At 26.7% G+C, this 27596-nt stretch overlaps 6 protein-coding genes across 6 annotated transcripts; 5 read left to right on the top strand and 1 right to left on the bottom strand.

The window, feature by feature from the left end:
• Window positions 1–2261: 2261 nt before the first annotated feature.
• Window positions 2262–2783, top strand: OCT59_024128 (uncharacterized protein; the record flags this gene model as incomplete). Its single annotated transcript, XM_025310287.1, has 1 exon — window positions 2262–2783. One exon carries the CDS (start codon window positions 2262–2264, stop codon window positions 2781–2783), a length of 522 nt encoding a protein of 173 aa, XP_025183839.1.
• A 7824-nt stretch (window positions 2784–10607) lies between these two features.
• Window positions 10608–12240, bottom strand: OCT59_024127 (uncharacterized protein). Its single transcript, XM_025315042.2, has one exon. The coding sequence runs from the start codon at window positions 12018–12020 to the stop codon at window positions 10863–10865; it is 1158 nt and encodes a 385-aa protein (XP_025183838.2). The 5' UTR covers window positions 12021–12240; the 3' UTR covers window positions 10608–10862.
• A 4252-nt stretch (window positions 12241–16492) lies between these two features.
• Window positions 16493–17902, top strand: OCT59_024126 (uncharacterized protein; the record flags this gene model as incomplete). Its single annotated transcript, XM_066135200.1, has 1 exon — window positions 16493–17902. One exon carries the CDS (start codon window positions 16493–16495, stop codon window positions 17900–17902), a length of 1410 nt encoding a protein of 469 aa, XP_065991247.1.
• Window positions 17903–18588: 686 nt separating this feature from the next.
• Window positions 18589–18885, top strand: OCT59_024125 (uncharacterized protein; the record flags this gene model as incomplete). The annotated part of the gene is made up of 1 exon (XM_066135199.1): window positions 18589–18885. The coding sequence occupies one exon, from the start codon at window positions 18589–18591 to the stop codon at window positions 18883–18885; it is 297 nt and encodes a 98-aa protein (XP_065991246.1).
• A 3514-nt stretch (window positions 18886–22399) lies between these two features.
• Window positions 22400–23029, top strand: OCT59_024124 (uncharacterized protein; the record flags this gene model as incomplete). Its single annotated transcript, XM_066135197.1, has 3 exons — window positions 22400–22433; window positions 22532–22611; window positions 22886–23029. 3 exons carry the CDS (start codon window positions 22400–22402, stop codon window positions 23027–23029), a joined length of 258 nt encoding a protein of 85 aa, XP_065991245.1.
• Window positions 23030–26267: 3238 nt separating this feature from the next.
• OCT59_024123 (uncharacterized protein) lies at window positions 26268–26786 on the top strand (the record flags this gene model as incomplete). The annotated part of the gene is made up of 1 exon (XM_066135196.1): window positions 26268–26786. The coding sequence occupies one exon, from the start codon at window positions 26268–26270 to the stop codon at window positions 26784–26786; it is 519 nt and encodes a 172-aa protein (XP_065991244.1).
• Window positions 26787–27596: the final 810 nt, after the last annotated feature.

Here is a 27596-nt window from a genome sequence, read left to right as displayed (position 1 = left end):
TCTAAGAATAAGATTACATGTAAATTTATGAGAAGAAAAGGTTTTATTAAGTTAAAAAAGGTAGTTGTTCAGATGGTTTTTGAGAAAAGTACATAATTTTGATTTTTATAGTTAAATTGTATTTTTCATGATAAAAAAGTTTATTTTTTTTAAATTTTTAGGGGGGGAGGAATTATCCTCCCGGTTAAGATTAGCAATACTCTTTTTTTATATCTTTTTTTGCGTTTAAAAATATTTTAAATGTGAAATATTTTATAAATATTATCTCGTTGGTACTCGGTATCCGAAAAGCTAAGCAATTTCACCAAAAATTATTAAATTTAGATAGAAAGATAATTTTGTGATCGTATAGTATAATCACTAAATTCTCTAGCTAGGCGCTATACTATACTATACAGATGTTATTATTCATTTAAGTATTGTGTTCTTACTTATTTTACCTAAAAAAGATATATGCATTTTTTGAACTAGTGCTTTATCCGAATGTATTATATATACACTGTATTTTTTTTTGGTATCCGATCTGTCGGTCTTGCGTCAGTCGTTCAGATGATTTTTCGAGATTCCGTCCAAAAACCAATTAAACATATTTGGTTTATTCTGCTGATAGATAAATTTAAAATGAAAAGAAATGAAATTTCTTTATAAATATGAAACACGAAAGCAAGATTTGAAATTGAATAGATACCATTCTACTACTACTTTGCTCCTAAATTATAGTCCTAATTTTTTTCTTGTTATAATTAAAAATAATTTTTTTAAAAAATAATTTCATGTGCTTTGTTATTAGTATTGTTATTATTGTTATTATGATCATCATTTTACGTTAGCTGATTTTTAAAAAGGTAAAAATTTTACTGATCACTGTTGATGGCTCAAATTAATACACAATAAATGTGCCACAGGAAAGACTCGCAATTTTACTATGAAGTTTAAATTTATAATGTTCATATTTAATTAATATTTTATTTGACATAAAATAAAATTAATTTTAATATTAATAATTTTCACGTTTTCATATGAATATTAATATTGATAAAATGACATAATGACAAAGCAACCTCCGGACGATCATTATTTTGAAAAAATTACCCAAAAATCGGGATTAAATTCCAGAATTATGCAGATTAACTATTTAATTTCTAAATTTATTTATTTTTTTTTTTACATAAATATTGTATAAAAAAAGAAATTGGTTACCTTTTTAAGAGTTTTGCTAATTTGCCCTGGTTAAATAACCAACCCACATTTATCTTCCCCGCATCAAAAATCTCGGGCATGTGATTTTGCTAAACTCTTCATTCCTGGCCGAAACTTTTGGAATCTATCTAGACGAAACTTATTCTCGCCTGGTATGAGTTTTTTAACCCTTTCTAACGTTTGAACGAAATTCGGAACTTCTTTATTATAATCATCAGTGTTTGAGAATAAGGGCATGTGGAATGCCGAATGTTACATTGAAAATCTCGACATTTAGAAAAGGCGATGGGACAATATTTGCCATTATAACTCTGTTTATGTCTAAACAAAAGATTCTCGTGTAAGTTTCCAAGAGAAACATGATCAAATAACCCGTTTACCTTAGCACTATTATTCCCCCTCGGGATACTCTCGGGATCATATGGTGATGCCTCTTATGTTAGTATGCATTCGAATAAACCTTACGATTTATTTTGAATGACATAATTTCATTTTAAAATTAATTTTAGAATGAAACTTATGGCATTATTATCCCCCTATTTTTTATTTCCTTTTTTATTTTTTTTATTTTACTTTTATTATAGACAATTTATTTCCTTTTTAATACAAGCCCCTGAAATTTGTATTCCTCACGTGATCTCAAATTTCTACACTCCCCATATCCTTTTTTAAATTCTGACGGCTGAAATTTCATCATTACTTTTTTATTATGTTATAAACAACAGTCGCTAAGAAACAAAGACCAGAGATGTCTAAAAAATTTTTTTTTTTTAAACAAAAACGAAATTAGTTGATATCCAACGCAGTAATAATACGTAATTATTTATTTTAGTATGATTTTCTGATGTATAAGCATGATGATAATCGTCTAAAATTCTAGATTTGCAAATTAATAAAATTAATACGAAGAAAAAGAAAAAGATGAAACAAAGTAAATCTTTTGGTTGTTGTTTTTTTCTTATAAAAGAAGCAACTGAATCCCGAATTCAAAAAAAAAAAATAATAATAATAACAAACATTTATTTTAATAACAATCTAATTACAAGAAAATTTAAGTAATCATGAATCGAATTTTTATTTTGGCATTCGTTTTATTTGCTACGCTTTTTGCGGTCAATGCAGCACCACTTGAACTTGTAAAAAGAGAAACTAAATTTCCACCATGTCCCAATGCGCCACCAGATGTAGTAGGACTCGATGTAAAAATGACACCTGATCCTTTCGTTCCTGGAAAAGAAGAAACGTTTGACATTAAAGGAACATTGAAAAAAGATATTGTCGCTGGAGATTTGCTTGGTCTTGGATTCATCGATCTTGTCGCGGAAGCACCCATAGGAGATCCCCTTGTTGTGGATATTTGTACATTACCTGGAGTTACTTGTCCGATTAAAGCCGGAACTGCATTTTCTACAACGCAGCAATTAACTGCACCAGCCGCTTCAGATTTACCTAAATCATACGCTATTATAATTGCAATGGAACATGGAACACCACCTGATGTTGAAGCATTAGCCTGTTCAGCTGCTATTTTTGGTGCTGATAGTGATTCTTCTGCTGTACCTGACTTTTGGAGTTTTTTATAAGTGTTTGATGTACCTATTTTACACGAATCTTTAATTAATAATAAGTAAATTAATTAGTTAATTAATTAATAATAATTTTAATTTTATTTTATTTTAAATTTTTTTTTATATTTATTAAATAAATAAATAAATTCTTTTTTTGCGTTTAAAAATATTTTAAATGTGAAATATTTTATAAATATTATCTCGTTGGTACTTGGTATCCGAAAAGCCAATTACAACGCAAAAATTATTAAATTAAGGTGATCGTATAGTATAATCACTAAATTCTCTAGGCGTACTATACAGATGCTATTATTCTTTTTAAGTACTGTGTTCTAACTTATTTTACCAAAAAAAGATGTATGCAGTTTTTGAGCTAGTACTTTATCCGAATGTATTATATACCGTATTTTTTTTTTTTTATTTAGATGATCAGCGAATAACCTGATACTAATTCGAAAACTGCTTAGAAGCTCCAATTGATCCAAACCGAGCATTTAGATCGTTTTTAAAGAAATTTTAATACATTTAAAGGTTTATTCTTATGCATGAAAATCTGTTTCACGAAGATTTTGCTGCACTCGATATTTTTTTATAAAACAGATACCTCCTAGAAAATCTTCTCAACTATGGAGTATACGGCGCAGTTGTGGCAACTGATCTACTAAATATTTATTATTTTCCGATGTCGGACAATAATGGACATTATACCGACATGTTAGTTTTCCCGACATGACATTATCCCGATATGATTTACAAAAAGTAATTTATTAATAAATGTATCATGTTTATAAATATAAATATAATTCTCTTACATACTATCACAACCAAAAATTTCAAAAAAGATTAAATTTGTAAGAAAACAATTTGAAAAAAAAACAACAAATCTTGACACAGAGATCCTTTTCACGTCAAGATATGTTGACCCTTTAAAAAAGCCATTTTTTTATATATTCCATTTTATTTCCGTAAAAGGCTCATATTTCTAGAATTAATAACCTTGTTATATCACGAAATTTATCGAATTATTTACATTTTCCGTGAATGGATCCGGGAAAGGCTCATTTTTATGGAGTTTTTTTTAGAAATAATAGATAAAATTTTTTTTTATAGAGGCAACTTTTCAAATATTGAGAAATTATCATTCCAATTTTATAGAAGAATTCGTGAGATACTTAAATAAGAAGAAATCACTATCAAATGTTGCTAAATCACTTTATAGATGATGAAATAAGAGATAATTCTAATTTAATCATGAATTATTATTTAATTATATTAGATATTGTAAAATTTGGAATTATGCGATATAAAAAAATGTTAAATCATGAAAAAACTGTTATAAATGAAATAATTAATAACTTTATTCAAAAATACAAGAATTAAACAAATATTATTCATATTCTTAGTATAAATTACGTGCAATGGATGACTTTGATAATTTCATTGCTATAAAGTTAAATTTTTCCACAATGATTAATTGAATTCATATGAAATCCGTTAATAAAAGATTTCCATCCCTGTAAAAAATCTGATCCGTGTTTTATCTTTCCATGTTTTTTCCGTGAATGTATCATTTTCATGGAATTTATAGCCTTAAATCATGGAAATTTTCATCTCGCTAACACGGATATCCGTGAATGTATCATTTTCACGGAATTTTTACGGAAGACACGGAGAAATAATGGAAATATTCGGATAAAAATTTTTTATAGGGCATAAAGGGAAACCAGTATCTTTATTAGAAAATAATTAAATTTTTGTCTTACGAAAATTAAAACTTCATGAGGTTTTGATTACAAAAATGGTAATAATAACAATCTTTTAATTTTAGGAATTTGTTTGATAAAATAATTTACTATTATGTGATTATGGGGAAGAAATTTGATTGGCTTTAGATAGATAATTAATTGCTAACAGATCATCTGTGATTAAAGAAATTTATTTTGACCCCCGTTTTATTTATACTTTTTTTTTTATCTCTACTTCGAAATTTTACGGATTTTCAGATTTTTGGAGTTTTTCACTTATCCATTTTTTTAAAATCCAAATGAACCGTATAGTATGCAATTTAATAAATGCAACTAAAATAAATTTTTTAGGGACGCAACGAGTTGCTGCTAGTTATTTATTAAAAATTTGCACTATAAAAATGAAATATAGAGCATACATGAAATTGCGAATTTTTAATAAAATAAATATATGAATAAACAAATAAAAAAATTTTCTCCATATGTTTTATTTCAAATAGTTGAGTAATCGCTCTTTTTTTTCGCGTCTACATTACCAAGAATACAAAATTATTTTTTAAAATGAAAAAGTTGACTTGATTTCTTTATAATGGAATTCTATTTTGAATGCCAAAAAAGTATTTTCTTCTACTTCAGTCGGTAATATAAAGCATAAATTAGTTGGGGATATTGAAAATTTTTTTAAAAAAGTGAATTATACCATTAACATGGAAGGATCATACTAATAACACTTTTTAATACAGTAATTTACTATTGTAAATTATTTTATTTAGTTTTAAATACAAATTGCAATAATTCAATATTATATTTAATTTTAATTTAAATTTAAATTGCTTTACTTATAAATTAAAAATCTATATAGAATGTACCTGAAATACAGAATTATATATTACACTCCGGGAAGCTTATTGTAGAAAAGTTCGAACAGTTTCCAGCGTATTCATAAAAAAAAGTTAGACACGTGGTTCATTTGACTGTGGCCAAGTGTTAACTCTCACTTCTATGTTAATGATATAGTTCACTTTTCTTAAAATTTTTTGACATCAACTAATTTATTAATAGGACTAAATGATTTTTTTATTTGGTGATTTCCAAGATGTTAGGTTGTCAGCAAGTTTTGACACCATAATAATAAGTAAATTCAAATAATCATTGTAATAAGCATCTTTTAAAATAGAGTCCTCTTGTAAACATTAAATATGTAGATCAGTTGCCATAACTGCGCCGTATTAACAAAATCACATGCTCAAAATTAGTATCACCACTTTTTCGTGTCTATTGTTGTTACACCACTAAAATATATATATATATATATATATATGTACATGTCATACAGTTCAATACTGTCGACCCACCCCTAGTACCCGCCAAGTAAAGACGCGCCCATATAGTATTTTTTCTTTTTTGTAAAAATTGTGGGATAGTGATTTTAAACTATCTTCAATAAGTTAGTTAACTAAGAACAATTGTAATTTATTACTATTATTGTATTTTTTTTTTAAAAAAATATCTTAGATTTTTTTCGTCATAAAATTAAGCTAAAATGACCATCAATTATGCCAAAAATAATCATAGAACTTTTCTCAATTAATTTACATAATCTTTATTAACTAAATTAGGTAATTAAATAATAGTATATTATTCTTACAATTCCAGTTTAACTAAACAAAAAAGATAGTATGAGTTCTCTTAAAAAATTTGTAATCCAATGCTTATAGAAGAATGATCGGCATAATCATGTATTTTATACGATCAAATATAAATCCTTTTACTAAACCATTAGATCAAATTTAAATTTTTTCACTAATAAAGAGAATGAGTAAAAATAAAAATATTGATTAAAAAATTTATGATAGTTGATTTGAAAAATTAAAAAGTACAATGTGATAGATTTTTTTTTATCAAATATGAGAATTTTATCTGCAAAATTAATGATAAATCTTATCTAAGATACTGTATTATTTATTTAAATAAAACAAAAGTCAATTATTATAATTGTATAAGATCTTTTTTTTTTTCGTTAAAGACATACTAAAATGATCAATATACAGTTATGAAAGATTTTTTCAATAATTTTAATTAAACAATTAAAAAAGAACACAATAAAATAGATTATTTTTTTATTAAATATGAGAATTCTTTTCTTGAAATTAATAATATAAAACTATATAAGATTTTCTTTATTAAATTAATAAAAGGTATAATTATAATTAATTTGAGATCTTTTTTATTCGTCAGAAGTCATATGATCAACATACAGTTACGAAAGATTTTTTCAATAATTTAATTAAACAATTAAAAAAAAACACAATAAACTAGATTATTTCTTTATTAAATAGTATGAGAATTTTTTTCTTAAAATTAATAATAAATAATTATCTAAGATTTTTTTTATTAAATAAATATAATTACAATTGTTCAGATCTTTTTTCCATACTAAAATGATCAACATGATACAGTTACAAGGGTCTTTTTTTTTTGAAGTAATCTAAATAATTAAAAAAAATACAATAGAACAGATTTTATTTTTTTTTAATATAAATATATATATATAATTATCTAGGTTTTTTTATTAAAAAACCAAAGGCATAATTGTTTGAGAACCAAGATTTTTTTTTCATCATAAATTTAAAATTGATCAAGTTCAATTTTACTTCGCATAAGTTAAACTAACTGAATTAAGTAAAGTAATAATTTTTTAGTACTTAGATTTATTATGATCTACTAAACTAAAAAAAGAAATTAACTTCCTTTTAAAAAAAAATTAGTAGTAATCCGGAAATAGCCGTTTGATTTAACATAATATATTACTTTTTGATTATTTACGTAAATAAAATTTTTTTTTCATAAATTTAACTACCTAAATTAAGTAAAATTAAAATTATTTTTTATAACATTATTATAATTCCAATTTATCTAACCAAAAAATGAATTATCAGAATTAGTAATCCATGATTGGCATATAACTACTTTAATCATAATTTTTTTTTATTGGTAGAAAAATTTTTATTATTTAATTTTTTTTGCAAACAAATAAAAGATAGAGATTAGAAATAATTGACTATATTCCTTGCCACATTTAAATCGTAAATATTAATTTAAGACTTGTGATGAATTATAAAAATTAATTGAAATTAAACCTTGATGAAGAGATTTTTTAAATATTTTTAATAATAGATTATATCATCATTTGGATTTTAGTTTTATAAATACAAAATTTGACATTTCTTAAATCTTAATACAATGTATAGTTATTTATTAGAATTATTCATACAATAAATATTCAGTTACAAGTTACAACTCCTGTTTCTAATTTCGAATAATTGCCTCACAGTGAACAGTTTAGAACGCCCCGTCAGGGACTAAGACAACTTGTTTAAAACAAATATATTATTCAAAAATAAATCTAATAATACTCTTCCCTTCTTTTTTTCCTATAATAAATAAAATTTTATCATTATTTCATATTAAAAAATAGAGAAAATTTGATAAATTCAATAATAAACAAAAATCTTATTGGGTGACCGACCTTATTAACTTAATAAAAGCTGTTTCTTTTGAAAAGTTACACCTAAAAATAAAATATTTATTATTAGTTAAAGGATTCTCATTAAAATTTATTGAAGTAAAAATTCTTTTTTTTATTAAAAAATCAATTTTTTTGTGTTTATACAAAAACTACCCGAATAACTACCATTAAACCCTTAGAAAATCTTTTTTCTCTTGCAAAATTACATATATTTTTGCTATTAAAACTATATATTTGTCCAAACTTTTAAAAGGATCTCAAAAAAAGTTCATTTTTTAACGTAAACTTCTTGTATATGCGAAAATGGAAAATTAACTAGTAAAGCACATGATGTTCTATCAAATTACTTAATTTGTATGGGAGTTACATATTAAAATTGACGGTTTATCATAAAATGAAGTGACTCAAATATGGTTACACGAATTTTTTTTAATATGAAAATGATTTGCATATTACATGCGCGGTGATTGATATCTCACAAATGTATCTGCCTTTCTAAAGTAAAAATAAAAAATAAAAAAAAAAATAAATGAAGTGCCTAATAACGGTTATAGGTTATATTCCTGGTAGCTTTACGTGATCATGATGAATTGATCAATCTTGTTTCCAGCAATAAATGACGTAACATGCCAGATATGAGCAAAACAATTGGTATCATGATCTTATGGGAGATATAATACTCTAATAATCGTTAAAAAATAACAATTTTTCATTCAAATTGAGGTTTAAATAAGCAAAAATGATTATATTATGATTTTTATAGTAATTCAGATATTCTAAAGAACTAATTTATTGATTGTTGGATCTTCAATAATAACAAATAAATGAAAACATATTAGTAAATTACAAAGTAAATTAATGTAAATAAATTAGATAATTGTGAATGTGCCTTCATACTAGTAAATATCCGTATTTGAAGATGATTGTTAAATTTCTTATTCATTTTTAGAATCTAAATATGAAATAAAATTTTTTTTAAAAAAAGACTTTAAATATAACATATCCAATATACAAACGTGTATAAAGCAAAATTTATGACAACTATTTTGCGAAATCAAAGGATGTGGAAATTCTTAATTCATTAAACTTGCTTAATATGGTTAATCCTTTTATACCTTAAGACTAATTAACCTCGTTAGTAGTGCTTCATGGGACTACCACACAAGAAAAATTAACAAGTACAATTCATGATGATGCAAACATGGCTAAATTTAACCATATCAAGCGGATTTGTTTAGAGATGATTTTTTTGTAAGGTACAGTATGTTACTCGAAATTATTTGTAATACAACATTACAACTAGGAAACGAGACTATTATTAAATCCGAATTGTACACTACCGCGTGTTGAACGGCATCCAGACATTCGTACAGTATACTTTGCGTAGTAGTATTAGATAGTTTTTCATTCGCTTACTACGGACAGTTTCCCGACAGGACATTTCAGTTAGAAAAAAAAATTGTCCGATAGATGATCACCCGGTTTAATAACAAAAATCTAGAGTCTGAATCCGCTAATCCAGATATCTGATTTGAGTTTATCCGTTCAATCCGGATAAAGAATAATTTTATCTCTATATAAGAACGAGGTTTGGCTAAAAGAAATGCTTAAGAGGTCCAAAATAGATCTTGATTTCATTAACGAAGTAATTCAACGCGCTTACAAATCAAAGCTTCTCCTAAGATTTGAAGTTCTATATGAGGCATTTATTATGAAATGTATTTTAGGTTAAAAAAATATAATATGTTATCTGTGTGGTGGCGAAATTATATATAATATCAGTACAATAAGATTTTTTTATTAATTGTGTAATGGGACATAGCGGAAAATTTATCAGTCGTTGCTACAACCTTGGTAACAACTGACGAATGTTCAAAGGACGAAGAAGAAAAATTATCAAAGTTCTTGGACATATCGCAAAAAGTAAAGGCTCGAAAGCTGGAAAAATGAAATTGTTATATATTGGCATATTGCTATTGAGAATTCAAGATTCGTAATTATGTAAAAATATATTCTTAATAATTTTATTTTCGTTTGTTCACAACTAATTACATATAATGTTTTAACGAGTAATAAAACGTTATTGCTAATTCATGGCTGAATTTTTATCGACAACTGAAATTGTCATATGACTTAATTTTTACTGACTTAGGTTTAACTTATAAAAAATTTAAATCATTATTTTCCAGGTATGTAATACGAATGACCAAAAATTTCTATAATGTGTCACCTGTTAATCATTAGTTTTTTTTGCCTAGCAATAGCGAAAGAAATTAATTTTTCTCAGGTCTACGAACGTCTTAAAATAAAAATTATTTTTCATTAACCTAAATATGAAAATATTTCGAAATAATTTTAAGTACAGTAAATTAATTATTACAAAACTATTATATGCCAATTTTCATATCTTCCGTTAATAATAATTCAAACGATGTTAACGTGTTAAAATGCAACACCAAATTTACATTAGATTTCTTTTTACCTTTGTTTTAACAATGATAAATAATCATGGTTTAACTTGTAGTATATAATTACTTTATACACAATACACATAAAAAAAAATAATTAAAATATATTTTTTTAAAAGAATAATTTTATTTTACTTTGTTTATAAATTGTGAAGAACAAAATTTTTTTTAAAAAAAAAAATGATCGTGAAAATGTTATTTAAATGAAATATTATTAGTTCTTGTAGTGTCTCTAAAAAAAAAACTATATATTAAATGTTCGAAAGTGACATTATCTATCTAATTATTTACTTGAAACTAAATGAAATTGTTCAATAAATCATATCCTCCTTGATTATGGACGAGTATCCTCTTATGCTTTTTTACTGATATCCATATCGTATCTTTTATTGTCATATAGTTTAATTCCCTTCGTTTCCATATCTTTACGAAGTTTTTCATATGTTTTCGAAAAATATTGAGTATATATATATGACCTAACACCAAATGGAAGCAACCAATCACCATCCCTATAAAGAAGATCTTTTCTTAAAAATTTTTGACTAGAATCTAATTCTAATGGAATAGTTCTATCTTTAACCAATATGGCTGGAAAAATAGAACTGATATGATCAAATATATAATTCATAAGGTTCCAAGAAGGTCCAATATCAGGAGAGAAACGATTACGATAAGTCTCGATATCATCATGCATTAATAAACCGCCAACTTCTACGATATTTTCTATCATCCACAAAAGAGTTGCATTAGTTATTCTTTCATTACCTTTAAATGATAAAAAAGCTCCACCACCTATTTCACTATGTACACCCGGAAACCAAGTTTCTTTTACGATAGTACCAGATTTGTTCGGAAGTATACGACAAGGTCCAAAGAAAGCATTGTTTTCATGAGTAGCTAAAGCTTGACAAGCATTTTTAACTATACTAGGTACAGTTTGATCATAGAATTCCAAATATCTAAAACCATCACCAATTACATAACCGGGTAAACCATGAGCGCCAACAGTATCCCATAATCCAAGGAATTTTATAATTGGTTTTTTAGAATCAGGATAACTGAAAGATTTTTTAAATTCTTCAGAAGCTTTTGCTTTCGGGTGCTTAGCTAAATCTCTATCACGATAAAAACCATAAGCGAGATCAACACTTTTGTCAATTTGATCAGGGTTGATTTCTCGATTTAATATTCCACAATTTCTTAACATTCCAGCAATACATCTCGCAGTATAAGCGCCACGACTAAAACCAAAAAGCCATATATCATCATCAGGATGATAATGATCAACTATAAATCTGTAACCTTCTTTGATTTTATTATCAAGACTTAGAGCCATAGCTCCATCAACGATAAAATTCCAGGCCAATTCACCAATTCCAATTCCGTCTATATACAAAACATGTTGTTCATAATCTCTCTCAATTAATTCTTTATATAATGTAAAAACGTTTGTTTGGGAATTTGGATTATTCCATGTTCCATCACACATTACGACAATATTTCTACCCATTTTTACAAAATTTTCTTGTTTTTATTAAAGATTTGTGGTTTTTTTTTATATAGAAGAAATAACACTGAAAAGAAATATGAATGGTTTTTATTAAAGATTTGTGGTTTTTTTTTTTATATAGAAGAAATAACACTGAAAAGAAATATGAATGGTTTTTCTTGAAGGTTTGTGGTTTTTTTTTTATTTAGTAAAAATAATACTGAAAAGAAATGTGAATGAAATTTAAAACGAAGAAATTGGGGTAATATTTATAACATTTGAAAAAATAACAAAACTTATGGTTTTACGAAAATACTTATGATGATCACCCAAATGACGACAGACGGAATTCAAATTCCAGTAAAATAAATTCCCTGATTTGTTTCAAATAACGTTTTTTCATTCAAAACTATAATTAGAAAACGGCAAATTTTAATTTAATTGTCTTTTCTGAAAAAGTTTAAGTCTATTTGAGTTAAAAATAACTTTAAAGTTGAAACAACAAGATTAAAAGGATGATCACTAACAAAAATCAGATTATTGATTGAGAATGATTATCCTTTATCAGTTTAGTCAATTTTTTATCGGCTTAGTTGAATTCATTGGCAAAAAAAAAACAAATCTATCTTTTTTCTGATTGGTTACAATTGTTTATTTTTATTTATAAATTTTTTCTTAATCCGTTTTTAACCATAATTTTTTTTTTGGCGTTATAATATAATTTCAATCGAAAAATCGGTAACTCGTGCGACATAAATAAATCAATGAAAATATGATTATCATATGACATCGTTAATAATTAAATAAATTATTTGGTTATATAAAGTATATTAAAATTAGTAATTTAACCTTTATTCAAATTATAAGTTAACTTATAACTTACGAGCTAAATATTTTTAAGAATGCAGTTAGTTTAAATTTTAAAATTATATGTAAATATAATTTACAAAATGTAATACAGTCAATTCTCCATAATGCACTCACACCTACAAATGCACCATTCTGTTTAGGGACCCCATTAACCATAATTTAACTATATTTGGAAAATGTTCATCAATTCCATACGGAATTTAGCTGCAACATTATTATAATTCGGAGTGATGGTCATTGAATTTCCAATACTGTAATTTTCACTTGGTGGTTATATTATACCACGTGATCGATGCGCCGCAGTTTAACGGGGAAAAAAACTTAATAAATGATCACACAATGAAATTCGATATAATCATAAGTAAAATCTTGATATATCGGAATTGGGTCTGGAACGGATCATAACGTATAATTAATTTACCCTCGATATAACGGAATTCTTGATATAACGTATTTTTGACAAATTTTTACTAATGGAACGGATGGTTCCATTATATCGAATTTCACTGTGTATGCCCAGCGTACCCTTCAAAAATGTCACGAAACGGCCGGCATTAAGAAATTAAGAAATTAACTATGTGACGAATAAGGGGTGACGAATAAGTTTTTACCTACTCGATAGAAAATGGAAACAAGGAAAGGTGTGACGCATGTGACAAAAAACAGTCACGTGGATTTTAATGACATTTAATCAATGCAGTTAAATGATTCTTCTTTTACAGTTAAATAGACTGTATAAATAACAAGTGAATAACTATGTACAGTCGGCCCTCGATATAACGAAGTAGGCGTCTGGGCCGATCAGGCCTTCGTTTCGTTAATACTATAACGAATTATTCGGTATAGCGGGAAAATTTGGTATAATGCAGTAAAATAGAGGAAAATCAAAACATTTGTATGTCATGCTTATGTAGGCAAAGGAAACCTCGAAACATAAATCATCCATTGATTGAATTAAAAGTGGTAAAATTATTTGAGAAAAATTCCATAAAACCAGCATCAAACTGCCCTTTATAAATAAATACCAACTTACCTACGCGTACCATTTTTCCCCAAAAAATCATTCTCATAGGTCTCATAGGTCTCACAAAAAAACTTCCTATCAAATATCACCTCTCGCGAATATAATTAATAAACCATGTCAAAAAATGCTGTGTCATCAATAAATACAATAATATTTCTTTCTAATTTAATTCAACATACCTAAATTTTCACTGCTGCTGTCTCAAATTTATACGAAGAATGTCATATCGTCATTTTAATTGAATAAGGCAGAAATAAATACACCTCCTTGAGGTAAAGTTACTCAAATTGGATATAACGGCATATTAGGTTATTATGTTATTATATCTAAATTGATCAATCTTTTTTTATTCTTCATGAAGATTTCATTTATGAAAGATTCAAAGTTATTCTAATAAACAGAAAATATTATATGTATCAAATGATATTGAAATTTTTATGATTCTTTTGTAATAAACTAATAGAAGAAGGCCGACTATATAATAATTCTTTTCAAATTGAATAAATTGAGTAATAATATTAAATTGTTAAGAATAGAATAAGTAATATATTGAGTGATCCCAGCAAGTTAGAAATAGTAGATTTTTAGTGATATCATACGTAAAATTATCATAAATATGTTTCTTATTGGTCATAATTTTATACAAATATCGAATTTAAATTAAATTCTTTATATGAAACGGAAATGAGACACAAAACAAAATAACAAAATTTAGGAAATTTTAAGTGCAATATTTAATGTTAAAATTATTCGTATTTTTCTTTTCTTAACTTTTTAATCTTTATATTTCTTTCTTGATCGTATTTTTTCCTTTTTTTCCTTTTAAATTGCGTATTTGTTGTATTCATAAAATACAAATTAACACTGGTCTTGTAGAATAATGCTTTACCTGTTTCCTAGATTTATTGGGTTAGATCAAGCTGCGGATTCAGTAATTGATCACATGATTTTTCTCACGTCCTAACTAATATTAATCGTTTTTTTTTTTCATATTTCTTTAGCATTATTACTCAAAAGACAATTGAATTATTTTCATTTTCTTTTAGGTTTAATTGAGAAACAAGAACATACCGAAACAATTTGAGAAATCGGCAAGTATAAAATATTTTTCTATTTTTTTTCCATTTTTTTAATTGATTACTAATCAATTTTTTGATTTTTTTAATATATTTGATTTTTAGATTTGGCCAAGATTTGTAAATGATATAAAACAACATAATGCGGGATGTTATTAAACGTTCTTCTTCTTATTTTAAGGGGTTGATAAATAAAAATAAAAGAATGGAAAGAAATTTAAAATACTGTATCCACAACTAAAAAATAAAATAAATATATTGAAAAAAAATATTTTTAAAAAAAAAGACATTAAACCTTTTATTTAAAGTATGAAGTGTAAAATATAAAAGAATGAAAAGTAATAAATTCGAACGTCAACTCCACTTTCAAAATCTAGATCTTTATTTTCTCTAATTCAATTAAAACAAATATTAAAGAACGAGAACGTTTAGTAATAGTATTGATATATCATTATTAAATATAGGAAGGTATGGTATGAATGTACTGGGTGTTATTACTTATTATTGGTTTTAATAAACTGAGTTCGTAATTTAAATATTATAATCTATAAAAAAATTTTTTAACGTTAAAAAGTGATCAGGTGATCATCAAATTGACGTTGATAAATCATAATCCCGATTTTTTTTTGGACGTAATAATCTATTAATATTCCTATTAATATGTAATAATTTTAAAATATTTCGCAAGAATTAATGTTGAGTAATAGCCAGATATTTTATATAATATGAATTTTAAAATATTTTCGCAAAAATTAATGTTTTTATTTTAAAAATTCTATTTTGAATTTAATAACTTTATATACATGAGGATGAATTTTCGGGATAAGACATAGTGATAAGTTTTAGGTTTTATTAACTAAATTAAGTAATATATCATTTTTTTACTATTTTATCACTTTCTTTTTTAATAAAGTAGTAGATATATTTATTTGTCTTATATGATCAGATAAATTTTTTTCAACCATACGATCAAATTTAAAAAATTGAAAAAGGTTACAAATTGATAAAAAACTATCTATTCACATATTATGTTTAAATAATTAAAAAATTTACTTAGAATTCCCCGTTATGGCTAACTTGTTTTATAATAAAGGATTACCGAAATTTGACAATTTAATTAAAATACATTATATTTTTAGTAAACCTGACAAGAAAATTTTTTATATGAAAGATTTTCTGATGATTGACACATGATCATCGTCAATTTCAACCAAATCAGATGATCAGTGCAGTGTATCACTTCGGAAAAAATACGGCTTCATTACGGAAACCGGTTTTCCTTAATATGCAGTAACTGTATTGTAACTGCATCGTAGTCATACAGTAACTACAGCATAGAATAGTAACCGCATAGTGAAAATATTGTAAATACGCAGTTACTGCATATTAAGGAAATTAAGTGTAATTTTTTATTATCGCAGCGCATTTGTAATTTATTAGTATGACCAAATAAATAAATAAATTAAAATAAATAAAAATAAAATAAAAGTTTTTTTTTTTCAGTAAATTTCTAAAATAACAAAATGGAAATCGAATTTAGCGAATCAAATATCTCAAATAAAGATACTAACACCAAAAATTGTTCATATTGCAATAAACCTTTTACTGAAGTATGGTGTAAAGAATGTATTAATTCTTTAGAAAAATTAGCAGAAAATGGTGATGAAGAAGCAATGTATAATTTGGCCGTATGTTATCAGGATGGAGAAGAAACAGAAGAGTTTTCAGAAAAAGCTTTTCATTGGTATCAAAAAGCAGCAGAAAATGGTTATGAAGAAGCAATGTTTAGTTTAGCCTTATGTTATCAGAATGGAGAAGGAACAGAAAAGAATTTAGAAAAAGCTTTATATTGGTATCAAAAAGCAGCAGAAAATGGTGATGAAGAAGCAATGCACAATTTAGCCTTATGTTATCAGAAAGGAGAAGGAACAGAAGAGAATTTAGAAAAAGCTTTTCATTTGTATCAAAAAGCAGCAGAAAATGGTTTTGAAGAAGCAGTGCACAATTTAGCTGTATGTTATAAAAATGGAGTAGGAACAGAAAAGAATTTTAAAAAAGCTTTTCATTTGTATCAAAAAGCAGCAGAAAATGGCTTTATTAATGCAATGCTAAATTTAGCCATGTGCTATGAAGATGGAGAAGGAACAGAAAAAAATTTAGAAAAAGCTTTTTATTGGTATCAAAAAGCAGCAGAAAATGGTGATGATGATGCAATGTTTAATTTAGCTTCATGCTATGGAAATGGAGAAGGAACAGAAAAGAATTTAGAAAAAGCTTTTTATTGGTATCAAAAAGCAGCAGAAAATGGTGATGAGAAAGCAATGTTTTCTTTAGCCATGTACTATGAAAATGGAGAAGGAACAGAAGAGAATTTAGAAAAAGCTTTTTATTGGTATCAACAAGCAGCAGAAAATGGTGATGAAGGAGGTATGTTTAATTTAGCCGTATGTTATGAAAATGGAATGGGTACAGAAAAGAATTTAGAAAAAGCCTTTTATTGGTATCAAAAAGTACCAGAAAGTTATAAAATAAAAATAAATTCTGAAATTGGAGTTGAATTATGTGATGAATGCAAACAACCATATATTGATTACCTGTGGTGCCAACAGTGTAATACTAAACGATTTCAACAAGATATTACAAATTTGGCTAGTAAAAATGAATTTATTAATAAATTCATTGAAGAAGCACAACTGGAAGCCAGAAATAGTTATGAAATTTTAGAGTGGATACCTTATAATAAATTGGTAAATATTAATTATTATGGTAAAGGGGGATTTAGTGAAATATATAAGGCTATCTGGTTAGATGGACCTATTTATAGTTGGAATTTTGACAATCAACGATGGAATAGGCAAACAAATTATGAGGTCATTCTTAAAATTCTTAATAGTTCATCAAGTTTAGACAGTAAATTTCTGGATGAGGTATAGTATTTATATTTATATTTAATAGCAAATATTCTTTTTTGCAAAAATTTAATAATTTTTTATTATTCAAATAGTGGAAATATCATTATAATTGTCAAAAAAAATCATTTTCAAAATTTATTCAATTCTTTGGATTTACCCAGGATCCAGATAATTTAAATTATATGATAGTGATGAGTTATGCAAAAAAAGGAACTTTGAGAAAATGTTTGTCTGATATAAATAAATTTAAGTGGCAAGACAAATTAAAATTATTAAAATTAATTATATTAGGACTTAAAGTAATTCATGAATCAGGTTTAACTCATGGTGATTTTCATGATGGTAATATTTTAATGTCAGATGATTTCAATGAGGTATTTATTATTGATCTAGGATTATGTAAACCTATAAGTGATTTACAAGATTCTGTTAATGAAATTTATGGAGTTTTACCTTACATGGCGCCTGAAATATTAAGAAGAAACCCCTATACTCCAGCAAGTGATATTTATAGTTTTTCAATGATAATGTGGGAATTTACATCAGGTATTCCTCCATTTAATCATGAAGCACATGATCTTGACCTTATCTTGGATATTTGTAATCAAGAAAAACGTCCTAAAATTGTAGAAAATACACCAAAATGTTATATAGATTTAATGAAAAAATGTTGGGATTCAGAACCTTCCAATAGACCAACTATAACAATGCTTGAAACTATTATATCTGAATGGATTAGATGCATTAATGAACATTATAGAATGAACAGTGATGAAAGTGATATCTATGGTAAAGCAGTACCTTATATTGATAATCAATTAGAATATGATATGACGGAATTTTTAAAAGCAAACGAAGCTTTAGTACAAAAACAAGAAATTTCTTCTATTATACAATCTCATCCACAAGCATATTATATAAGTCGCAGATTTTCTGAACTTTTAGATAAGTATGAAAGTGTTATATATAGTACTGTAATTCCAGATAATACATTTGAATATTGATTCAAAATTAATAGTTCTATTGTTATTTATTCCTTTTATTTATTAATTATTATGTAGAAATATATATTTGTATTATGTATTTTTTTGATTTTTACAATAAATGAACATTATAACTAATGATAATGCAAGTTTAATATCCAAATCCATACTTCAAAAATTTACTAATAGTATTATTGCCTTTAGTTAGTGATTTATATTTTTGAAATTTATATTATGTTAACGGTCCATGGATTAGAACTGATTGGTCTAATAGGACTGATCAATTATAATTAATTATTTGTTGTATAATGATGGCTCTGAAATTATAATTTAATTTGTCAAAATTTTCAGCAGCAACTATTTCGGCTAGTCCAGCCTGAATTAAAGCTAATCCTAGCCAAAATTTTATAATTCCGGCTGAAATTTCATAATTCCGGCCAAATCCGAAATGTGCTGAAGAGGTTGTACGATATTAACGTACAAATTGTACACCCCCACTGTACGTGACGCCCAATAATGCTGAAACGCGTATCTATGGAACGAGTAACACCAAATGGATATGATCAACATTAACATTTTGTGTAATGTTTTTGACTTACGCATCATGTGTACGATATTAACGTACACACTGACCGGAGTTAAGTTTAACGCTATCACGTGTAAGTGCATAACTCCTAAACTCTGGTGCGATACGTTAAGGAACCTTTGTGTTTTTATTGGCTAATTGCTTTGGTATTTCAAGTTCGACTAAATATTTCAGATTTGGGGACCATCTTTATTGTAATTTATAATTTAACTTACTAGAAAGAAAGAGTTTTTTTATAGGACCGCAGTTCAGACCTCAGTCTTATGTCCTGATCCTCAGTCCAGTCCCGGACTGTAGACTGATGAAATGGACCAGGCCGGACCATTAACATTCCTAATTATCAGCAACTATGACTTAACCCCAGTCCCGTAAAAAAAGCTTGGGCACGTGACTGATGTGGCTGTGCATAAATATTTTTTTTTCATAGATTCTCTAACGTTGTCTTCTTTTTTATGTTTTTGTTTTAGGGACGCATTTTTTTCCTATTCTTCTGAACATTAATTATTTCTTTCACTTATAAAAACACTTTGAAGTGCTTTTTAGAGTAAATTTGAAACACGTTTATTTCTTTTTTTTTTAATAGTCTCTTTTTCTGGAACACTTTAGAAATTCTTTTTTCTAAAAAAAATAAAAATATAAAATTTTATTATTATAAACATTAGATGAAGTTAACAAGTTATAAGCATTTTATACATTTTATAACAGTACAAACTTGTATTCAAATTTTTTTATTTTTTTTCTTATATATATAAAAATTTGTTACATTTAATATTATTAAAAGTGTAAATTTTCTTCAATAAAACGTGAACAAAGTTATTTTTAAATACAAGACACCATCTTTACTATAATTTATTAATTTCCGTTTAAGCTTTGCGATGTTTTGTTTTTCAATTTTTTCAATAAAAACGAAGTTAAATGTTACGCAAGATAAAGCCAATCAAACCCGGACGCCACATCACAGGTCACGTGCTCGAGCTTAGTTATGAATGAGCATGTGACTTATCAAATGATCAATCCCTATAAAAAATTTTTATCCGAATATTTCCATTATTTCTCCGTGTCTTCCGTAAAAATTCCGTGAAAATGATGCATTCACGGATATCCGTGTTAGCGATATGAAAATTTCCATGATTTAAGGCTATGAATTCCATGAAAATGATACATTCACGGAAAAAACATGGAAAGATAAAACACGGATCAGATTTTTTACAGGGAATTATTGGTACAAATCCGAAGAAACTTTTTTCTTCTTTATATAGAACGAATTTAGATAATTTAATTCTTAACTCGTTATTGCATGATTTATATGGTTCATCAAAATTTAAATCTATACAATTTTTTTTTTAAAAAAAAAGAAAAAAAAAGGGATCCGATATAAAACTGCTAACAATAAAAAAGAAAAAAAAACTTGACAAAACAAAAACATAAATTTTGGTTATTTTTAATTGTTGAAATATTGTAACGTAATTATTGAATGCATGCATAATCCGTTTAAAAACAGTTGTCCATGAGTGATCACACTAGTCGAACTAAGTTATATGTATTAAATATTAAATTAATCAAAACACATTTTTGCAAGCGAATATGATTGCGACTAAATCAAAATCGGGACGACGCGATTTTTGGCACATTTTTTGTTTTAGGATAAGTTTTTAATATTGATTTTCTTTTATCCTTTAGTTTTATAAAATTTACTCTTACGATGTTGTCAGCCACCGTAATGTTTTATTTATTCTTTTCAAAAAAAAAAAATAATAATTTTTATGTGGTATCACTCATTATCCTACGTTCTATAAATTGAGTGTTAATCCGTAATATTACGGAACTTAATTATCAACTTTCCTTTGCAGTAAATACGCATATATTAAATTAATAATTCGATTAACAAATTATGAACTACTTCATCGTTATATTGTTTATGGATTCATACAATGCTACTATTTCTTCTTTGAAAAACTTATAAATTGAGGCTCTTTCAATAGTTATTTCTTATGGTTAATCTTGTTTTCGCTAAACCTATTTTTGTTAATCTTATTGTTATTTTTAATTTTTTTAATATTATTATTTCATTATTTTTTGTCACTTTCATTATCTTTTTGTTATTTCTTATTATTTTTTTGTTATTGTTTTAATCTTTATTTCTTATTTTTTCGGTTGTTAGCTACTATATAATTTAAATGAAAAAGGACTGTATATACATTTTTTTTTATTTCACGAGTGATTTTTTTTTTGAGGCTGAGAGGGCTGAGCTTTTTTTATAATTATCATCTATTTTCAGATAATAAACTTTCTTATATTAAACGTTCTTCTAATATTGATTATATTGATCATGCGATCATGCATATTTGTATTTCTAAGAAGTCCAGATAATGGCTAAGATTTGATTCTCCGCCATATTTAAGGCAAAAAATGATGATTGTGACTAACCGATATGGAAATTTACTATGGTTTGAACTTTGAGCTACTTGTTATTTAACGTATTTATTTCAAAGAAAAAAAAAATTACTATGGTTTTAATACTGTCGTCAGAGTCATACGATAGCTCGGCTACTAATTTCTCTAAATCAGAGTTAGTAAAGATGACTCATAGACTATTTCACGTGATAAGAAAATAATATAAAAAGGGGATCTCTTCCTAACAAAATAGGCCACTACCTAATCAAAAAAACTCTCCTAACAAAAAAAACCTCGTATGATCATGAACAAAAGGCTAATAATAATGTTGTTTCCGAGTTCTAAACTCTCCTAGCAAAAAAAAAAGATTACGGGACGGTTCATACGAACAACAAAAGGCTTTTATGGATAATAACGTTGGCTCCGACCTAACTGGGAGAAAATAATAGAGTAGGGTTTGCATACAAAAGTCTTTTTTGAGTGGAAAACGGATCTTAGAATGTTCGTCAAAAGATAATCAGAATAATCTTGAAGTTAAAGCCTACTGCCTAACAAATGTTACTGTCTACTGGAATTTTTAAAGAGGTGGGTTAAGAGTATTCTATCACCCACTGGCCATAATCCTTGACTGCACACCGCGAAAGCAACGGGCGAAGGTTTATGAGGGCTGACCGGACGGCTTTAAAGGGTTGCAAATAGATGACTGGGGCCCATCGTACGAGAACCCACCCCAAGGTTATATCTTTGAAAGTGGAGCCTTGATTAAGGTACCTGAATATAAGTCATCAGGTTCAAATTCACCGTCTTGAAGATATAGTAGTTGGTCTTCCAAGTGCTCTGGAGTCACTCTTGCAAAGGATCTGATAGTCATAATAGAGAATATAGACGGTGGTGAAGTATGCTTATCCCTAAGGTAGTTGGGTTATGGTGTACAACCACTTGTCAAAATGGTTACTGTTTACAATACCATTTTGGTATTCACTATTATGACCTGAAGTGAATGAGCTAGAACTAACATAAGCTTTCAATGTTAATTTATAGGAACCTGTGGAATGGCATGAGTGGAAGAAATGCAACAAAGAGAATTCCACTTCCACTGTATTTTATGGAGTTAAACAATGTACTCTATCCAATTTATTGGACACTATGGACACTATAATACTTATGTGCAGAACTGGATGTTAATGTTTCTTCTTTACTTAATAATTTGTTAAAATTAATTTTTTTTTCTTATTAGGATTTTTGAAGATCTTATTAATATAAGCATAAAATTGGAGACTAGAACTTTGTAACACTGGTAATTTGCTATTTTTCATAATCAATTCTTTTTGTTTTATGTTGTAATAAAAAAAGATCTTGAGTAAATAAACACAACGGACTTTAATGGTTAAGTATATCCTATAAGTAAAAGTATATTAAAAAGCAAAAAAAAGGAATATTTTTTTCTGTTTTTAATCTCTTTCCTCTTTTTTCTTACCAGTTTAAACAACTTCAACAAAAGAATCAAAGAATTAATAGTAATAAAAAAGTCCATCAATAATCTTTTTTAATTATTATTTGGAGACATATTAAAGTATTAAAACACGAAGAATACTTCTGATATACAATGGACTGTTTTTACTTTAAGGCGTGTCTCAATTTATGTAAGTGAATACGCGTTTAAAAATATATATATATATATATATATATATTTCTTTTGACGATAATTCACTTCTTTCTTTCTAGTTGTGCTTAGAAATTTCTTCATTAGCAATTTTTATGATAGTATTATAATATTTAGATGTCTGTTTGACGTAAGATACGCCGGCCTACATTATCGGCCTGATATTGCTCAATATTATAATGCTTGGTAGTAATTGAGCTTAGAATAATGATAGACAGACCCGATAACTTGAAAGAATGTCAGTAATAACAATTTTGTTTTTTTTCTTAAAAAAAAAAAAATAGGTTACATTTATACATATTTTAAACGTAAAACACTAAAAAACCAGTTTCTTTGTTTCTTTGGTCACATTCTTCATAAGTAAATACATTGATGCATTGGAAGTTTTTCATATGTATATCACGTGAACCCAAAAGATGAAAATTATCAGAGTAAATATTTCTGTTTAAATCTCTGCAAAGTGCAAACACAAACAAATGCTATAAAAAATAGACTAAATCATCGAAAACTTTTTAAAAATTATTACTACTCTCTTTCAAATTCTTCGTCTTCTTCAGTATTATCTTTTTTACTAATCATATCATGTGACATAATATTTGTAAATTTCCTGCGCCACGCGTTGAAATCTCGAAAATTATTTGAACGACTGACACAAGACTGACAAGTCAAAATCCCGACAAATCATTATACCGACAAGTTGATTATCCCGGCAATTTTAGAACAAATTATAAATTTACTCCATTTAAACTAAAATATTACATATTGCAACAAATTATTTTATTGTAACTAACTAACTATTCTTTTAGGGTTTGGTACGAAATCTCGAAAATTATTTGAACGATTGTTGAGATTTTGGATTGTTGAGATTTTGGATTGTCGAGATTTTGAATTGTCGAGATGAATTGTCGAGATTTTGTTGTCGATCTTGTGTTAGTATCGTGCAAGTGGCTGTCGAGATTTTGATCGGATACCGATTTAATTGATTCAGCACCCTTTTGTGTAAGAGATTTATGAATAAAATCTACTATATAACCACGTTCAAAATTTTCCTCTTACATTTCTACTTTCTTGCTTGGCAAGTACAATTTTGACCATATTTATTTATACAATCTAAAAAAGTAGTTTACATAGTTAAATTAGTTTATATGTTTTATTTTTATTTTTATTATTTTTATTTTCATTGCTAAAGTGAAAACAGCATCAGCAAAGAATACATAGAAACTTTATACAAGAATCATAAAGTAGTACATAAAATAGCTAAAGGCTCAGACCACTTCAATTAGGTGGTGTGTGTTAAACATAATATATTATATCACGTGCCCCGAGAAGTTCACAAAACAGCCGTAAAATCTAATCGGCTAATCAGCCGATTAGTCAAGTAATTTACGCTATCTTCGTATCCGAAATATAGGGAGCGGTGCTCATCCTACTCTCATAAAAAAGGGCAAAACCAATAATTCAAGGATAATATTAATAATGATATTAAAGGGACGATATTAATAAATTATTTTCTAATATTAGAGCAATTCTAAAAGCGGAATTTACCGAAAATTCTACCAATAGTAAAAAGATGTATGAATAATATTAATATTTTTTAATTACGTAATTAGTTATTTAAAATGTTTAATATGCAGGAGTTAGTATACTTCGTTAGATGTATTATTTTATTATAAACTTTAGAATAAAAAAAATGTATCAGCCGAACTTAAACTCCTTATGTGAAAAGTTCAGTTTTTTTAACCTGATTGTTGAATACCCTATTGTTTTTTGTGGTGGTGGAACTGTGGAAGTACCGAATTTCATGATGTATTCCTTTTAAACCGCAATTCTCCGGAAAAGCCAACGATAGACGATTTGCATTGCGTTAAAATAGTTTTAAAAAATAGATGATTTTTTTTTTCCACAGAAACTAATAAATCAATATGTAACCTATTACGTCTTAAAAATTAGCAAGAATATAAAATAAATATGTTTCAAGTTTCGAGATTTTAGCGAAGTAGTAATTCTTTGATCGATGGCGCAGTAATGAAATGTTCGTGAATGTTTTCCCGATATTATTCTTAATATTTACAATTGTTCTCGGCTTCTTGGCTAAGGCTAACTTTAAAGTTTAATAGGGGTAGATTGTTAATAATATGCGTACTCTCTTGGCTCAAAAAGCGTTCATGATCTTTGTGATCTACAACCGATCTACAATAATATTTTGGTTCGGAATAAAATTTACGCAGACCTAGACACCCTTGTACATATTGTTGGTAACCATATATAGACAAAAACACGATTTAATATACACAGGGCCAAGAAAATGAAAAAAATATTGGTAATATCGCGTTAAATTTGACGCGAAAGCAATGTAAACAATGTCAAAGACGATTGATCGATTTCTTTTATCCACAATCTTAAAAAAGAAAATTAATTTTTAAAAAAAGAAAAACATTAAAATATTACATACGCCAAGGCCCAAGTGACTTGATTAATAATTTTATTGGATTAATCATGAAAAATTATTTTAGTTCTTAAAAGGACTTTACCGATAAAATACTAATTTTGATTTTAGTAAGTTATAACATATATAGCATATTCAATTCTTATAACGAATTTTTATATAAATACAAAGCTTCTTTTCCTTCATTTTTTTTCAAGTCAATCTAATATCTTGATAAAAAAAAAAAGTTTTGTTTTATATATTACAACAACTTTTATATATATATTGTATCTTTTTGTAAAATATTTTTCTAGTAAAAATCTCGTCTAGTAAAAATGAAGTTCTCTTTCTCTTTAATTTTGGCTATAACTTTAGCCTTTCTCGCTACTAGTTCGTTTACTACACCAATTGATAAAACTGAAAACGATATTATTAGTAAAAGAGAGGAACATAACCATAAGAATAAACCAAAAATTCCCCCACCTCCTCATGGTAAATCTCTCAAGAAGCCAAAAAAACATGACCATGAGAAATTTAAACGTGGAGAATCCGATAGTTCAGAAGACCCTAAGGATATTGGGAAATTCGATGGTCCCAAAGATGGTCCCAAAGACGGTCCAAAAGACGGTCCAAAAGATGGACCAAAAGGTCCTGTAGATGGTCCTATGGATGGTCCAAAAGGTCCTGTAGATGGTCCTATGGATGGTCCAAAAGGTCCCAAGGATGGTCCAAAAGATGGTCCCAAAGATGGTCCTAAGGATGGTCCCAAAGATGGTACCAAAGACGGCCCAAAAGATGGTCCAAAAGGTCCTATAGACGGTCCTACAGATAGTCCAAAATTTCCTGATTTTTAATTTAATAAGAATTTTATAATATTTACTTATCATATGCTAGATGTTTTAAATGTATCCCAATTTATCATATTATATTTATATTATTTATATTTATTTATTTTTTAATTTTGTTAAAATTTTTGTAACTACTTATCATTTATCTGTATAAATTTAAATTGCAACAATGCAACAATAAATAAAATTTATAAAATTTGAAATTTGAACTTAAATTACAATAAAGTAAATTTTGATTTATACAAATGATTTAATATATAAAAGTATCCCAACGAGAAGGTAAGAATTATCATATAATTTTACTATTTTACTATATGTATATATATACTGTATACTTAGTTAAACAAATACAGTCAAACCTTTATATAACGATATGTCGGGACATATATGAAATTTTTAGAAAATATCGTTATATCAAAGTTATACCGATATTTATATGTCCTCACATATAGTGGGAAAATAAAATTTTATCGGTATAACAAGTTTTTAATAGTATATCGGTATATCGAATATCGGTATATCGAGGTTAGACTGTACACCTTACTCGGTTACTCCTAAAAGAAACTATAATACAAATAATCATAAAAAAAATAATACACGAACGCCGTAAATATCTTATTATTGTGTCGTTCGATTACTATTATTTCTTTCGACTACTAACTGAAAACTTTTACATCCTACAATCAACCTATAGCGTACCCCGATAATCCATGTGATTATTATCCATATAAGAAATAAATAAAACTTTATATATATATTCTTTTACAATTACGTTGTTAGGAGAGAAGTTCATTATGATATTCTCCAATTAGTATA

The sequence above is a fragment of the Rhizophagus irregularis genome, chromosome 4 (genome assembly GCF_026210795.1).
Source record: "Rhizophagus irregularis chromosome 4, complete sequence".
NCBI lineage: Eukaryota > Fungi > Glomeromycota > Glomeromycetes > Glomerales > Glomeraceae > Rhizophagus > Rhizophagus irregularis.
The sequence above is the reverse complement of the archived record's forward strand: the minus strand, read 5'-3'. Positions and strand labels throughout refer to the sequence as shown.